A 17,807-nucleotide genomic window follows, 5' to 3' on the forward strand; every position below is an offset into this window, starting at 1 on the left:
TGGGTGAGGACAGTGGCACTCAGCAAGGCACTCAGGAAGAAATGTCAGCAGAACAGAATGGACAGGATGGAAGGCCGCAAGTCATTAGAATACAGATGGGGTGGGCTGGATACATTCATGCTGAGATGTTCCAGCAATTTATGAATGGGATAACCCAGCTGGAAACTGCACAATATATATAATTGAAGAAATGCTTTAAATAAATTGATAAATATACTCCTAGCATAGTATATAAACAGTATACCAGTATCAGTATAAGTGTTATGCATACTATTTCTGTAGCTTACACTTTGGCTTAAACCTTTTGATTTTTATCAGCCCTCTTCCCAAATAAAAACTGCTATGCCTGAGATCTCCACCTCCTCTCTGACTTCCTGCACCACAATCATCTAGCTGAGAGATAGTCAATTGGCAGTCCATGGTCACAGCCCCTTTTTGGATCCTCCTTCACCCAATCCCTGTGACAGGAAAGACCTGCAAGGTGCTATCTCTCTCTTGCAGGACCACTCCCTCTTGCAGGACTCTCTTCAGATGACCTCTAATTCCATGTTTCCAGGAGGCAGAGGGAACACATCTGTCAGGTGAAAAGTGGCACCTCAGAAGGTGCTTTTATTTATTTATTTGATTTATTATTTGATTTATATCCCACCCTTCCTTCCAGCAGGAGCCCAGGATGGCTTTTGGCACAGTGAATCCCACTTCCTGAGTGATTTTGCATAAGAAACAAGGCCAGACAATTACAAAGGAGGATAAAATGGTGTCTCCCCAGACATGTAGTTACAATATGGGAGATCACTGCAGCAACCTCTGCATCTTTACAGAAGTCTCTGGGAGTTATCCCTACAGCCCAGCAAGAGGAGTGCCCACTGGGTGCATAAAAAGCAGTCTCTTGGGCACTGCTTTTGGATTGTCTTGCACCTCTCTCCTCCTGGGTCAGGTAGCAGACTAGCTGATCCAACAGCAGGATACAGGCAGGTGCCTCTCTCAGCAAAGAATTGTCTGTGGGGGGGAATAAATTGCCCCACAGCCAGAGGTGACATGCATAAATCTACGACTAATGGAACAGAAGCAGCTGGCAGCAGAGGGCTTGATTTTCAGTAGCAAACTGGCATGGAGCCCTGATTCACATCAGGAACACTTTCCAGATCAAAGCCCCACAATTCCCTTTTTCTTTTAAATAAAAGTGTCCAGTTAATGCACACTTTTTAAAATGTATGAATAATGAAATGAGTTGTTTGGCCCCAAGATTAGCTTCAGTGGCCACAGCATGAACAGCAGCTTCACTTGTACCATGAAAGCTAAACCTGCATCCTGTTCTTGATAGTAGGGCAGAAAGAAAGACATCTTGCCCTTTACAATTTGCTGTAAGGCCATGATTATTATAAACAGCATCAGTGCACATTTGCAGTGCACCTCTGTTCCATGCCTCTAAGTTGATTAAAGCTCAATGGGATATAGAGCAGAGAGCTGTCATAAAGCCCCATGATCCAGTTTATTTATTTTATTTATAATTTATTTATTACATTTATACCTGCCTTTCTTTCACCATGGAACCCAAGGCAGTCTCCCATCCAGGCATTGACCAGACCCAGACCTACTTAGCTTCAGCAAGGTGGTGGCCTCATGTGCCTTCAGACCATAGCCTGGGAAAAAGGGAATTGTGGGCCTTTGATCCAGTTGTAATATGCCTCCTTGGACAGCACAGTTGTGTCTTGCAAGGGAAGAGGAAAAAGTGTTGATGCAGCAAAGCCATGACTGGGTTAGCATTCAGACCAAAAGGATGTACAGTCTGGGGTTCTGCCAAATTTTCACGGCAGAATGTTTTTGGTGGGGAAAGGGGAATCTTCCTCCCTAAATGTTCTCTGAAAGCCTTCCTTAAAAAAGAAAGAAAGCCCTGCCTTTTTTCATGCTGCTGTTAATTGCTGTTCAGTGCCACCTTGGCTTATCTCTCACACCCTCAAGAGAGATCTTCTTGCTGGGTATGTAATCCAACTAATTAGGGACCATGCCAGCGTGATGATGTCACAGGCCCATGTGGCTGCTTAAATTTGACTGTGTGATGCTATCACAAAGCCAAATCAGAGTGAAAGCATTGCTTCCTGTCTTCACTCTGAATGGAAATACATTTTTGACCAGTGTCACCCACCCCTCTTTCAAATTATCACTGAAACTGGACATGTGTTTGTGTGAGTTTTTGCATTCGGAAAACTCCACATACATGCACCAATTGCATTTTGGTTTCAGCTCAGCCGTGGTGAGGTCCTATTTCATCTCTTGTGGTGTAACAAGAGTTTTAAGTGAGTTCTAGGGCAGTTTTAATCAGAAGCAGTAGAAACTCTGAAACTTTCCTTTGGGAGGGTCACATGTTTAAGCATAGCCTGACACAAAACAAACACAGATTATTTTAATTGTCTGCCTCCTAAAAGACTGGCATGCTGTATATTTTTAGAGCATCAAATTTATTTATTTATTCCGAACACTTGCATGTCACATCCTCTCTCTTACGGATGGTTGAAGTGTTGCCCAAAATACATAGCCACAAAATCAATTAAAACTTAATTCCTTTAAAAAAATATGTATAAAGCATATACAACCTTAAAAACTGAAGCTGAAATACCAGTAAAAGTTAAAACATACAAATCAACCAGAACGTCAGAAGCAAATTTAGGGATAAGATCCCATTTTCAGAAACAGTTAGGAGGATTTAGCGAAGCCGCAACAATGATTCAGAGTCTAACTGATCTTTTAAATGCAACTCTCTCTCTCTCTCTCTCTCTCTCTCTCTCTCTCTCTCTCTCTCTCTCCCTGGTTGTGTTTCTTTTTTTTTTTTGGAAGTATCTAACACGTAATGCGGAAGCACAAGTCTGAAAGACTGCCAGGGTTATTGTGAAGTGCCAGTTTGTCCTAAATGCTCAGTGAGCTGTTGGAGCCAAGGTTGCTTAGCACCCCATAGAATTGAGACCTCAAGACAGAAAGCCTAACTGAACTGTAGCTTTCTGGGGTGTGGTGTGGACATAAATAAGAAAATTAAGAAGAACACAGTTTTTGTTCCACATCAGTAATTGCTGTGGCTCTAGCTAGCAAGCTCTTGCTTGTGCTGGTAGATGCAGCTGCCCTCTTGGCCAACTAACTGGTGAGTGCATTGGGGACCCCCAGAGCTAAAGACATAAGAGGCTGCATTGAAAGGGCGGGCGTCATAGCTGGGCTGAATTAGGATTTTAGACCCCTTTGTAGATTTTGCCCTGATGAGAATTGGCAAATACTTCCCACTCTCCCACAGTAATCAGAGGCTGATGAAAAATAAAATTATGATTGTGTGTGTGTATTTTAAGACGATCCACTGCAAATGACAAGAAATCTACACTGTGTACACCGGATGATACATTCATTTTGTGCATAATAAGAGTGGGGGCAGCTAAATTGTGGCTTGAAGCCATGTGCTGCTCCTGAGTTATTTGAGGGATGGCACCTGAGCTGAAAGGACATTTCAATGTTGTGCCAGGATTGCTCCCCTTTCTCACCACTCTCCAGCTGTAGGTGCTTCAGAGAGGAGAATATGGTATTGGAAAGAACCTGGTGCACAGAAGCACAACAACATTGGGTTTTTCGGGATCATAGGCTGGTAAACGGAGCAGGAAGAGGAAATCTTGACTGGAAAGGTTTAAGAAGAGCAGCAGTGGTGCGCAGGCATAAGAAATGCCATTGTGGAAGGAGGGCGAAGTGTAGCAGTTGAGGAAATATAGCAAGGTTGTTTGGTCTATGACCATATTAAACAATACAATACAATACAAGCTGATGACAAGGGGTGCGTTGTGCTTGTGGGCAGAATCTTGGACCTTCTGAGAGTGGACTTTAAACTTTGCCCATTGTGCCACTGCTCTTCTGCTGGGCTTTGTAATTCTCTTGGGGCCAAGGTGCTTCACTGGTTCCTCTCCTTGCTCTATTCTGCACCACCCAGTCTCCATGACTGAGCCCTACTCCCTCCTTTCCCTGTGTCACCTCCAGTTGCCTTGTTGTGCAACAAGCCAGCTTACAGACTCTGCCTTGACTTTCCTGCTCTCATCTGTTTCCACTCCTCAGTCCTCCAAGTCTCTCCTTGGCTTCCCAACGTCGCCTGCCCTCCTGTCTGTTTTCTTTCATAGCTGCCTGCATGTCTTCACTGGATGCTGTCCTCAGCCTGCTATTTGACCTGTGATTTTCATTTTACCTTCTCTATCCAGACACCTCAGCTCAGCTGAGCTATCCTTGCTAGAAGGGGACATTCGTTGCCCCAATTACATGACATTATGCTTCTTGGTCTGATGAACATTTTAGCTCACAGGCTCACATTACAACTCTGTTGGCTAAATTTTGCATGATTGCTTCTTCCAGGAAATACTGTGAGTGACTTGCACCCATGATTCAACACTTCATTAGTGCTTTTCTCCAAGGTAATTCTTACGACGTCATAATACAGTGATGTTCCATAGCATTTTCAATTACTGTTTGGATTAAAAAAAAGTTTTGTTTCTCTCACCATGAGGGCTTTCAGACTTGCACACATACATAGCTCACTGCCACAAACACAGATCTCTGAATCAGGGCACTATGTCCATAATCTTGAAAGTGAAGACAATTGGAAGAGGGGGAAAAAGAATTCAGATGTGAGCTCTGGGAAGAACTAATTGCAGTGGAATTTCCCAAACATGTAACTGATGACTACTGACATTTTAGTAATAAGAGGAGGAAAATAGGATCCACATTCATTCCGACTTTAGATCTCATGCTCTTATGCATCTTAGAGGAACTCTATTAAATTTCCCTCACCTCTAACCTGGCAAAAGATCACATAACTACATGCTCATATAAAAAAATAAGGTGGTGGGAGGAACAAGCTTCAAGAGTTATATAAGTTGCATATTGCATATATAATGAAGGGTTTTCTAGCATTAAAAATGGAATAATGTGTATAATGTGGCACATATATTTTATATGTCATATACCTTACTGGCATATGTTAAAATAGGAATGTTGACATTTCTGGAGCTCCACCATTGATTTTCCTTTTGTTCAAATTATCTAGCAGTCCTGAAGTTTTTTGTGTTGCCTCCTCCTGCAGCATGTGGCTTGGCTTATTTGCTCTGAGTTGTTTATTAAACTATACTCTAACTTGCCAGTGTGCGGTACCTTGTTTGCTTCTGCCCATGCCTCTGGAACATACCTACGTCCGGGTGACAAGAATTCATCTGAAAGAGAGGGTCATTTTCCAGTGCTGTTATGAGCTAGTGCATGCAGGATCCCACCTTGGGATGAAGGTTGAACTAGATTATCTTCAGGGTTCTTCACCGTTTGTCTGTGATTTCCTATTGCTTCTAGGTATGAGAGAATTCTAGGGTTGGCACATGTTGCATACTTTACAAAATGTCCCTCATTCTTTTTAACATGCACTGCAGAATCAGCTTTCAGAATAAATAGGGCCTGAACTACTTGCTGTTTTGTGCAAGAATTGCCCCACCTAACAAGTGGTCAATGCTCCTAGTTTTATATCACTTAGTGGTGGTGTGTAGAATATGCCCTTCTACTTCTCAACTTGCATTGTCACTACTGAGAGCAGCAATCAGCCGTTAAGTGGCTGTATGTGTGTGTGTGGTCTTGATTCAGCAGATGACACCACAAATTGGATATCAAAGAGGTTTTACTTTAAAAAAAACCCCACAGATGTAACATTTTCACTTCCATTGCACATATCCCTGTTTGTCTGATTCCATAGCCTCACCATTCCTTAATTACATAATCAGGATTATAGCCTCCTCAGCATCTATTTTCTTTCCAGAAATACATTCTGAAATCACATCAATGCCTGTGCTGAAATTAAATTTTGTATAAACCTGGCAGCATTTAAAATTTTTAATGCAATTTTAAACACTTTAGAATATGTTCTAAATAAAATCTGATTTTATTAGTGTTTTTTTTTTAAAAAACAACTCATTTTTGTTAAACCCAATTTAAAAAAATTTCAGTCTATATTTCCCGTACCCCAGATTGTCCAACAAGATCCATATTTGGAAATATGTTTTTAAAAAGAAAGAAATTAGGAGAATATCCACTGGATTTTTTACAAGCATATTCAATCAGGAGCATTAACTTGAGAATTTTTGCTTAAATATTTCATGTATAGCCTACATTTTTTGATAAATGTCTTTTCTTAGTTGCCCTGCCTGGTGCCCTGTTCATCATTGTGGCAGGCTTTTCTAAATTCTTGCAAAGATGACAAAGTGCCAGAAGAGGCCACTGTCCCCAAACCATGCCCCCCCAACTCACACCTGATGTCATGTCAGGTGTGAGGTAGGTAGAGATGTGGTCGCCAACAAACAATAGGGATCCTTCAAGGGCAGTGCCAATTGTTCCTTGGCAAGAGAGGCTTGCTGTCGGTACCAATCAGCTGGGATCGACTGTACTTATCAGGATGATATACTGGTAGAGCAGGTGGCAGCTAGGTCAAGGCAGCACAGGTGCACTGTCAGGAGCACTAGATTAGCTCTTCCACTATGTTCACACCATCCCAGTCTTGCTGCTCTCCTCCCCCAGTAAGTGGCAATGATGGCATTGCTGGGAGGCTGGCTCCTGCCGTGCCACACTGGCTCTCTTGAACCCCGAAAAGCTTAACACAAGTATCCTGGAAGAGGGAGAAGAGGATTGGAGGATAGGTGTTATGTGATTGCCCCTCCTTTCCAAACTGCCCATCGTACACTAAACAGGGCTGCTTCAGGAGGAAGGAAAGGGAACAGGACACCTTTTCCCCACAATAAAGCTGTTAAATGTTCTGCTTTGCCAGACCATTTGTCTATTGGCCCAGTACAGTATACTTTGAATGGTAACATCTCTCTGGGGTCCCCAAGCAGAGGACCTCTCACCTGGAACTGCTTCTCACCTGGCCCTTCCCTTCCTCCTGAAAAAAGCCTCGCACAAAAGGCCTGAAAAAAGACCTGTTTAAGACCGGCTGGGGCCCTGAACAGGAGCAATCCTCTTAGGAGCAATTTTCCTGTAGCAGTTGCTTTCTGTTCCGAACAATTAAGTGCATATTATATGCACGTTCTGTATAACTAAAATCCAATGTATGCATTCTCTAACTTGTAACAAAAGAAGTCTTAATATGACAGATCATGGGTTTTGGTTATACATCACATTTTCAAACAAATGCCTCTACTAAAAGTAGAGAGTTTAAACCCCATTAAAAGAAAGTGGTCTAACCTGATCCTGTCATTGTTGGTGACCAGCCTTTTACTTATTATTGAATGCATTATTAGATTACATCATGTCTTATGTAGAGCTGCAAGAAACTCATCTACTCTTCTCTGCCAGCAAGAATTGGACGTGAGGATTGGTGTTTTCTGTGTTCCAAAAACTGCATGCAACGCTCCTCGAGAGAAGAAAACTGGAGAGATGCAGTCAAGCTCCCTAATTCTGGCAAACAGATGAAAGTGAACATTTATCGATTAAAAAACTAAGGATGAATAGAATGATTAGGTTCTGCTCCCCAAAGTTTTGGCAGGGAGAATGAATTCATTCAGTTCTTCCAAAACTCCAGAATGGGACTTAGGCATCCAGAATGAATTCTACTATCCACTCTAGACTTGCACAGAGAGACCTAGTAGTGCAGTGGCCTGCCCGACCTGTTGGAGGCCTTGGAGAAGAAGAGATAAAGCTAGCCTGGCTGGGGGTGGTCCCTTGTGTCATCTTCCCATGTGCTCGGAAGCCTCTGACAGGCTCAATAGCTGGTCAACGCTGGTACATGGTTGGCATCCAGGCATGGTGGGCATCCAGGCAGATGAAAATCCTGGCCTGCAAGCTTAGTAAGGCCCCATTTAGTCTCCCCATTTGGCCTGTGAGGCTGTTTCAGCCAAGCCACATCCATCTGCCTTACACATGATATCATCTATGACATTGGGTATGGGGCAGGTAAAGGCAAAGCTTGGACAAAAGGGGCCTTTCAGGCACGCCAATCTGTGCTAGCCCTGATTTATATAATGGTTGAGATAATCACAAGTGAGCTTTCCTCCTGTTTATGGGGAAGATTTCACCATAAAGTGAGAATAGGTTCCAACAACCAGGCATAAGGTAATAAGGGTTGTCTTCATATGGCTCTGTAGGTGGCGGCAGTTTGCTTCCAAATACCAGTTGTTCGAAACTGCAGGAGGAGAGAGTGCTCTTTGCACTCAGGTCTTGCTTGTGGGTTTTCCATGGACAATTGGTTGGCCACTGTAAAAACAGGATGCTAGACTAGATGGGCCATTGACTCTTCTTACGTTCTTATGAATCCATAGCCAGATTATGGGCTGATAAGGCCTGCGGCTGGTGTGGGATGAGAGTTAGTCACACAAATAAAACAGGATAATCTTTTGGGGAGGAAAATGCTTCTGCCTAAATCCTGAGATAATCATGATTAGCAATTTGAGCAAAGATCTATCTATCTATCTATCTATCTATCTATCTATCTATCTATCTATCTATCTATCTATCTATCTATCTATCTATCTATCTATCTATCTATCTATCTATCTATCTAAAGTATGGTGGAGAGGGACTTCAGCCATGAAGTTCCCTGGATGACCTTGGGTCAGTTTCTTAAGGTAGCTGACTTCATGCGGTGATTGTGAAGATAAAATGGATTGTGTATGGAACAGTTTTGATTTATATCTTGCTCTGCTCCAGGGGATTGGGGCAACTAACAGCAATTTATTTGTAAATAAAGGCCCATGTCCCTTAAAAGGTTTTAAAAATAGACAACATAAATGGCCCCAGGAATAAATAACGGAGTAAGAAAAAACATCATTAAAATACTGAACTTAACAGTGAAATCTCTCTAGCTCCTTAAAGGAAGGGCAAGACACATACTCTAATGATGCTGATATTTTTCTACAGAGAGAGAGAAATCTGTGTATTTTTTAGTGATGGAAGACATCCTTAACTTTTTTTTTTTAATGGATGCAGATCTGAGACAGCGCAAGTCTTTTTATTCAAATCAATATTGGGCTGCAATCCTACATGTACTTACTAGGGAGCAAGCTCCATTTAATTCAGTGGGATTTTCTAAGTAAATATGCTTAGGATCGTATGCTGTCAGTCTCCATTTCTGACCTCAGTGCATATGTTAGTAGCTACATTTTCATCTAATTTAGGAGGTCAGTCAGGTGAGAGCAATGGTCCCCTTTGCCTTTGGAAGCCATGAATCTATCCTCCAAAGGAACTAGCTCCAGACAACTTTCATGGCTTCCCTCTGTCCTTCTGTAAACCCTCAGTGGCTAAGTACCTCCTCTTCTTTTGTTATTGTAAGATCTGGTTTCAGTTAGATGAATTAAATGTCACGGGAGGCTGTTCCAGCGTGGGTGACAGCACCGTTGCATGACATTCAAGTCTGCATAACAGCCTCCTGATCTGTGCTATTTATATCTGCTTTCACATTTTTAATAAATACTTTTATATTGACATATTAAGGTGTCGCTCTTTATTGAGACCAATCCAAGTAGTATTTCACCCTTACCAAACAAAGATCCCAGCTCATTCCAAGCATATTTATATTTCCAAGTTTAAACTATTGTATTTTACTTTGATCGCTTTTTAAAGCACAGAAGAATGAAGCAAACTTTCAAAACAAACTTATATCCAATGCTAGTTCTACTCAAGGTAGATCCATTGAAGTTAATGGACCTGCTTAACTTAGGTCTATTTATTTCAGTAGGTCTAAGTTTACTTATCTCTTTCCCCAAATCTTCCACCTGCTCTTGGGGTTGTTGTCACCTTTACACATTGTAGCCTCATTAAGCAGAATAAAATTACACAGCTGGGTCCATACATGTATGAAGAGAAGAACAATGAGAAATATCTGTATTCAAGAAAGATGTAAAGTAGGCACATGGGAACATAAGAAGGATATAGGGTACATTCCACTACCTTTTAAGTATTTTATTTCAGGGTGTACTCTTATCCAGTGCTTCTTTTTCTTCATCTTTGTAAAAAAATGGGGTGCCAGTACTCATACTTTGAGAAAAGTGCTGTGAATGCCAGTGCAAAATGGTTGCCATGGGTAGGGGGGTGCCAGTACTCTGTACTGGCGAGTTTCATCACACAAAAAAGCATTGCTTTTATCTATACCCCCAAAATCTTGAATTTATACTTTTGTAAATTCTTGCTTCCTGCAAACACTCGCTTTCTTGCGTGGGTTTCTTTCCTTATCTTAATACTATACTACAAGTGTCAAAATGACTGTGCACCCACCTTCCTTTGGAAAGCAAACCACCTAAGATCCATTTTAGTTTCATTTATCTGATGCATTTTATAATCCGTCCAGCACAATGGCTCTACAGTCTCAGAAGTACAATGTCCCTTCCATTATAATAGCTACAGCGCATTAGATTGCCTCTAGTCTTGCATCTGAATGTGTCTTCTTGCTACTGCTGTGCCATCAGAGGGCATGCATGGTGATGATGGGAGAGGATGGGAGGAGACAGAGCATTGCCTATCATGCTAGGATTCTTTTCACTGCAAGGGGATAGTGCAGGTGCTATGGAAATATAAAGAGATATTTTACTTACAGGAAGCAGATTCTACATTGACTGTGGTAGCATAAGCTGCTGCTAGTGCCAAAATGCATAACACTGAACTATAAAAACAGCTCCTAAGTCATACTGAAATGTGCCAGATGTTTTAAGCTGATGAGGTTCAAAATGGCTGTGATTACTCAGGAACAATATCTTAGCACGAAAAGGGGAAAATATCTGTTCGGCATGCTACAGCAGTAAAAAGGGCAAATAATCCATTGTTTGAAATAAATAGGGAAGGAACAACTTGCAAATGTAATGTCACTATGCAATTTCATAGTGTAGAGACAGTATACTGAATACAGCCCAGCTCAATAAGGTACCATAGAAGTGGGGAAATTAGAAATAACGGAAACTAAAATAACCAAGAAGTCGGAGCTCCTTCCCTAGGAGAAAAGGTTGCTAAACTGTTTGGGGACTTTTTAGCTTTGGGGCAGGAGAAGATAGCTAAGGTAGAGTATTTATTTATTTATTATATTTGTATACCGCCCCATAGCCGAAGCTCTCTGGGTGGTTTACAGTAACGAAAAACATTAAAAACAAACATAAAAGTTTAAAACACATATTTTAAAGACAATTTAAAACACACTTTAAAAAATTTAAAAAAAACATGCTAAAATTTCTGGGAGAAGAGGAAAGTATTGACCTGGCACCAAAAAGATAACAGTGATGGCGCCAGGCACACGTCATCAGCAATATCATTCCATAACTTGGGGGCCACCACTGAGAAGGCCCTCTCCCTTGTTACTACCCTCCAAGCTTCCCTCAGAGTAGGCACCCTGAGGAGTACCTTAGATGTTGAGCATAGTGTATGGGTGGGTTCATATCGGGAGAGGCGTTCCATCAGGTATTGTGGTCCCAAGCCATGTAAGGCTTTATAGGTTAAAACCAGCACCTTGAATCAAGCTCGGAAACATACAGGCAACCAATGCAAGCGGGCCAGAATCAGTTTTATATGTTTGGACCGTCTGGTCCCTGTTACCAATCTGGCTGCTGCATTTTGCACAAGCTGCAGTTTCCGAACCGTCTTCAAAAGCAGCCCCACATAGAGTCATTGCAGTAATCTAACTTGGAGGTTACCAGACCATGGACGACTGAAGCCAGGTTATCCATGTCCAGATAGGGCCATAGCTGGGCCACCAACCGAAGTTGGTAGAAGACACTCCGTGCCACCGAGGCTACCTGAGCCTCAAGTGACAGAGATGGTCCTAGGAGAACCCCCAAGCTACAAACCTGCTCCTTCAGGGGGAGTGCAACCCCATCCAGGACAGGTTGGACATCCACCATCTGGTCAGAAGAACCACCCACTAGCAGCATCTCAGTCTTGTCTGGATTGAGCCTCAGTTTATTAGCCCTCATCCAGTCCATTGTCGCAGCCAGACACCGGTTCAGCACATTGACAGCGTCACCCGAAGAGGATGAAAAGGAGAAATAGAGCAGTGTGTCATCAGCATACTGATGACAATGCACTCCAAAGCACTGGATGACCGCACCCAACAGTTTCATGTAGATGTAGAATAGCATGGGGGACAGAACTGACCCATGCGGAACCCCATACTGGAGAATCCAGGGTGCCGAGCAATGTTCCCCAAGCACCACCTTCTGGAGCCGATCCGCCAAGTAGGAGCAGAACCACCGCCATGCAGTCCCTCCCACTCCCAACTCAGCCAGTCTTCCCAGAAGGATACCATGGTCGATAGTATTGAAAGCCGCTGAGAGATCAAGAAGAATCAACAGTGTCACACTCCCCCTGTCTCTCTCCTGACAAAGGTCATCATACAGGGCGACCAAGGCTGTTTCCGTGCCAAAACCAGGCCATTCCTAAGGGTTGATAGAGCTTCTGGAATGGCATGTGATAGGGCACAGTGGGCTTCAGACAAAGTGGGACAATTTAGTACCTTGTGGAAGCAGAAATGCCTTTCCGCTCACAGAAGACATTTCGGGATCCACACCTGCATATTTCAGTTCTCCATAAGCTCCAGGCATCCTTTACTAAAAGCAAATGCAATGAGCAAAAGATTTAAAAAGCAACAGATACAGTCTTTTGGATAGAATCAGATTCATCCCTAACCCCCAAATCACGATGTCTCCTAAATCCATGCTACCAAATGCTCTGTTAAACAAATGCATTTTACAAAGGTCAGATCTATGATTCTAATTTTGTCATTCTATTACTGAGGTTTTTTTTTTAAAAAAACCCTGCTTCTATAAAGCCCACCAAAAGTAAACAGTGATGAATTAGGTGAAACGTTTCAGACTTCTAAGGTTGTTGGGCACCATCAAGAGGAAGAGGTGTCCTATTTAAAGAAAAGGAATGTAATGGAACTGGCTCTTAAATCCCACTGATCTCAGGGGGATGCAAGCAGGCCCCATGCAAGCAAATGCTGACCTTCTCACACACAGAACTGAGTGGGGACCCCTTATATATGTATAGATCCCTGAAGTCTTTGGATCACAGCCTTTGGTTCCATAGACACCTGCAGAAGTCAGAAAATCGCATTAGCATATAGCCCATCAGAGAAAAGGCTTCATTTAAGATTCTGCCTGCTGAAACAAACTTTTCTTCTTCTTTCTTCATGAAAATGAATAACAACAGAGTAACTTGTAGATGGACCAATTTCAAAACAGCTCAAAATGTTCCAGCTCTCACATTTCTTAGTCTCAGAACAGAAAGCCTCCCAAGTTACACAACTTCACTGGGAAAGGATTAAAAAAATGAAAGGTCTTTCCAAATCCTCACTGATAGCTAATGGGAAAGTGTGATGTGACTATTAAACCTAGGCTTGAGTTGAATTTATGGCATGTTTTGCAGATTATAGAGGGAACCCCCCCAATTGCAAGCAAAGTCTCAGACTGTTTTCTTTTTGATTTAATCAGATGCTCAAAAAAGACATATTTTGGAACATAGGTTTTATTAGGTTTCCTTCATTTTTTAATGACCCGATTCTTGAAAAATTCAGTTTTCCTAGATCAGAGATGGGAACCTGATGTTGATGTTGTTGGGACTCCAAGTCCAAGGATAATGGGAGTTGTAGTCCAGCAACATCTGGGGGGCACCAGATTTCCCCATCCCAGAATTTGATGATCTCAAATAACATCTGCACACGTGCTTAAAATGGAGGTACTATTGATTAGGAATTCAGGCAACCTGGAAGAGGTTATAAAACCTGTTCTAGGTGGGGCTGTGCTCCCTTTTTAGGAACAGGTGAATAGTCAGGAGTGGGGGCTCCTTGACCCAATGCTTTTATTGGATATTCAGCTGATGATGATGTGAGTAGGGATGGGGGTGAAATTCGATTCACTTCGCATTGATAGGCAGACCGACCTAATTCACACTGAAAAATAGCCATCCTTTGAAATATGCACTTCTCTGAATTTTGCAGTGCAGCTTTCCAGCCAAGTAACGTGTACAAAAATACTTATACTATGGTAAAGTGTATATAGAAATGCATATATGGATGAGAATAGCATACACAAATGCATTATGGTAGGGAAAATTGCTTTGCAAAATGTGTATATAGGCAAAATTGCTATGTTTTTTATGTGTATGTATTTTAGGAGACATTCACAGTAAAATAATGCTGAATTTTCACCAGGGCTTGTTTCTTTAAAATTCCCCAACTGATTTGGAAATGTAGAGCAATGCTCTTAAGAGTGGAAAAATGAGAAACAGAGAGAAACTGAAACTGACAGATTCCACCACTAATGTTCAATCATTGTGTCAAGAACATATTGCAGAATATACTCGCAATTAAATGTCAGTCTGGGGAGGCCCTCAGTCTCTTCTTTCTTAAAGAGCTCATAGTAAATACTTTCTCAAAGATTTTATTTCCATATTATTGCCTGTCTTGCTCGGGACTCTCTTCTCTTCCAAAACAATTATTCCTTTTCGCAGAGGCTCAAGCCAACAGTTCATTTGTTTTCAGTTTTTACATGAACTCTTGTCTGACCTAGTCAACAAGAAAAAAAAAACCCAATTATAACCCCAAGCATGATTTTAAACGAGAGATTGCTGGCCTTTGGTTGCAGTTCACTTCCTTTTCACACCTCTCATTGTGGAGCTCCTTAAAACATTACAACAGTTTCCAATTGCTGTTTATTTTTTCAAAGACAGTTTATTAAAATGTCGGTTCATGAGAGAGCAATTGGTGAAAAAATGGCAAGGGATGTTTAAAGCCACAGTTACAGCAAGTCATATGAATATTTCCAATAACTGTGTTCCAAGAAGTATTTTTGGAAGCATGAATGTTGTGTTTTTTAATGAAGGCCACATTCTGAGGATACGACACCATATGTCACAATCGTTCTTCTACCAAAAAAGAAGGAAAGTATGCTAGGCTTTTAAGTGTTTTGGAAAAGTATCTTTGCATGGCTGGCATTATTCTTTGTATGGCTGAGGGATTCTCGGTCTTTTAGCACATCCCAAATGAGATGTACTATACTTCATGGAATCTTCATAACTTGCAGCTTGGGGAGAAAAATGATCTTTCATCTGTGATTTTCATGGCTGACAATTATGTATGTAAAAGGTCTCTCTGTCTTTTTATACCAACAGTGGCTGATCTCTGGCCCTCCAGATGTCGTTGGACTCCAACTCCTATTAACCCTGATGATAGCAGCCTTGCTGGCTGGGGCTGAGTCCAACAACATCTGGAGGGCCACAGGTTAGCCACCCCATCTCCACCTGTACTTCAGCTTCTAAAGACTCCTCAAATGTGTCCCATGTAGAACACATTGCCGTAATCTCTTCACTCCACAGCAGAAAGAGTACAGCAGGTACCTGTATATATTTTTTGCTGCTGCAGGATAAATAACTTATTTGGATGGAAGAATTAGATTGTGTATCCAGCTAACAGAAAGGGTTAAACCCAGACCCTTCACGTGGCTGCTTTCATCGAAGCCGAAGCTCTCTGCACCTCTTTTAAGGGAAAAAACTAAAATATTGTGAGATCTGATTATTGTTCTCCCACATTACATGCAGTCTGGGGCTGTAGGTCCACATTTTTGCAGCAAGACAGAAGATGGAGGGAAAGTTAGATCCATTTAGTCCAGAGAGTTCAGTGGATTTCTGGGAGTTTTGGGGCTCATACTAGAGTTGCCAAGTATAAGGCTATATGGAACCTTCTGCATGTTAAACATGTACATTGCCATTGAGTTATATGACCCTGAGTTAAAGTTAAAATCTGAAGTATTTACTCTGTGGTTTCTTCTGCAGGTTATAAATGAAGAGAGCAACAGTGAGACCAGCAGGTGATTGGTATCTCTAAATGTGTCCTCTAAATTAATTACTCAGTGAAAAATAAAGAAACATGGCCGAGCCTTGCGATAGCCATAAGCTTATAAGCATGGAAGCGAATAAACTTAGACATTCACAGAGTTACCAAGAAACAACTTCAATTGGGATTAAAAGAATGCAGAAGAGATTTCTCCAGAAAGATGGAAGCTGCAATGTGTACTTCAAGCACATCTTTGGAGAGTGGGAGAGCTATGTGGCTGACATTTTCACCACATTAGTGGACATCAAATGGCGCCATATGTTTGTGATCTTCTCGCTATCCTACATCCTTTCCTGGTTGTTCTTTGGCTTGGTCTTCTGGCTGATTGCACTCCAGCATGGTGACTTATCACCTGATGAAGGAGTGACCCCTTGTGTTGACAAAGTCCATAGTTTCACAGGGGCATTCTTATTTTCTCTTGAAACCCAAACAACCATTGGCTATGGATCCCGTTGTGTCACCGAAGAGTGCTCTGTTGCAATCTTGATAGTAGTTCTACAGTCGGTGCTAGGCTGCATCATTGACACATTCATCATTGGAGCTGCCTTGGCCAAAATGGCCACTGCCCGGAAGCGAGCTCAAACCATCCGCTTCAGCTATTATGCCACAGTAGGCTTAAGAGATGGCAAACTCTGCCTGATGTGGCGTATAGGTGATTTCCGCCCTAATCATATGGTAGAAGGCACAGTAAGAGCCCAGCTCTTGCGGTATGTGGAAGACAGAGTGGGAAGAATGACAATGGAATACAAGGACTTAAAACTGTTAAATGACCAGATCATCCTTGCTACCCCAGTGACCATTGTCCATGAAATTAAGCAGGACAGCCCATTGTATGATCTGGACAGGAAAGCTCTGGCTAAAGACAACTTTGAGATCCTGGTTACATTTGTTTACACTGGAGATTCAACAGGAACATCACATCAGTCAAGGAGTTCGTATGTGCCTCGAGAAATCCTTTGGGGGCACAGATTCAATGATGTTCTGCAATTGAAGAAAAAATATTACAACGTCAACTGCCTCCAATTTGAAGAAACCACCGAGGTTTATGCTCCTTATTGTAGTGCCAAGCACTTAGATAGGAAAGAGCAAGAATACACAACTTTTGAAAAGGCAACAGATGGAGAACCTGGAACATCATCATCATCTGGAGTAAGAGTCCGATCCTTTAGTGCTGAAGCTTTAATTATCCACTCTGAAATTTCTGAAGATTCAGCCAAAATTTCTAACCAGGTCAATGCTATGGAACTGCCATATGAGAGAGCTCTAGTGACTTTAAGCAGAATCTCAATGGAATCCCAGATCTAGCAATCAGTTGCAATGGCTGCTGTCTGCGTTCACACTGCTGTGGCGGTTTTCAAGCACACACGTTTTACTTAGATCCATATGGACCCAGTTATCCTCAAACCATAAAATGGAAGAACAAACTCACTGACACTTCATCAAGACTTCAGTCTAGCTGGTGTTCTTGTTTCAGTTGATAATGTTATTATTCATCTCCTTTAAAATTACCCTTTACACAAGCTATAGCTTTTTTTATGTCAATAATATAGTTTTTAAAAATGTTCAGCAATGCTTAGTACCGACATTAGAGGTGGAGGATATCTACTGACAGGAATTTCAAAGTTGACTTACCACTGAAACCACCAAGTCAGATTATTTGAGTTAAAATTGTCTTGTCCCATGTTGTTCTATGATTTAGGCACATTAATTTGGATTTGTTTGAGGTAAGAGTGTTTTGGAGTGAGGTGCAGTTCACTACATTAAAGTATATCAAATTAATTGATTTGTGTGCTACAGCATAACTTGGTAACCTATTTGCCAAATGCACCCTATCCCCACATCTCATTCAAGTAGCTATTCTGGCTGCACAAAGAGAAGTTAACAAAACAACTTCAGTTTCAGAACTACTTCACATTTTTGTTTGTAAAAATGCTACACTTCTCTTTGGTGGATT

The 17,807-nt window shown here is 41.7% G+C and overlaps 1 protein-coding gene across 2 annotated transcripts in view; it reads left to right on the forward strand.

Annotated features, from left to right (window-relative positions):
• The window catches only part of KCNJ16 (potassium inwardly rectifying channel subfamily J member 16), a 37,314-nt gene extending 19,743 nt beyond the window's left edge, over window positions 1-17,571 (forward strand). For both annotated transcript variants that reach the window (XM_061621777.1, XM_061621778.1), the window contains exon 2: window positions 15,793-17,571. In XM_061621777.1, coding sequence (XP_061477761.1) covers window positions 15,887-17,158 — 1,272 coding nt within the window. In that variant the 5' untranslated portion in view covers window positions 15,793-15,886 and the 3' untranslated portion in view covers window positions 17,159-17,571. The remainder of the gene's footprint in view (window positions 1-15,792) is intronic.
• The last annotated feature ends 236 nt before the right edge of the window (window positions 17,572-17,807 follow it).

This window comes from Rhineura floridana, chromosome 3 (genome assembly GCF_030035675.1).
Source record: "Rhineura floridana isolate rRhiFlo1 chromosome 3, rRhiFlo1.hap2, whole genome shotgun sequence".
Lineage (NCBI taxonomy): Eukaryota > Metazoa > Chordata > Lepidosauria > Squamata > Rhineuridae > Rhineura > Rhineura floridana.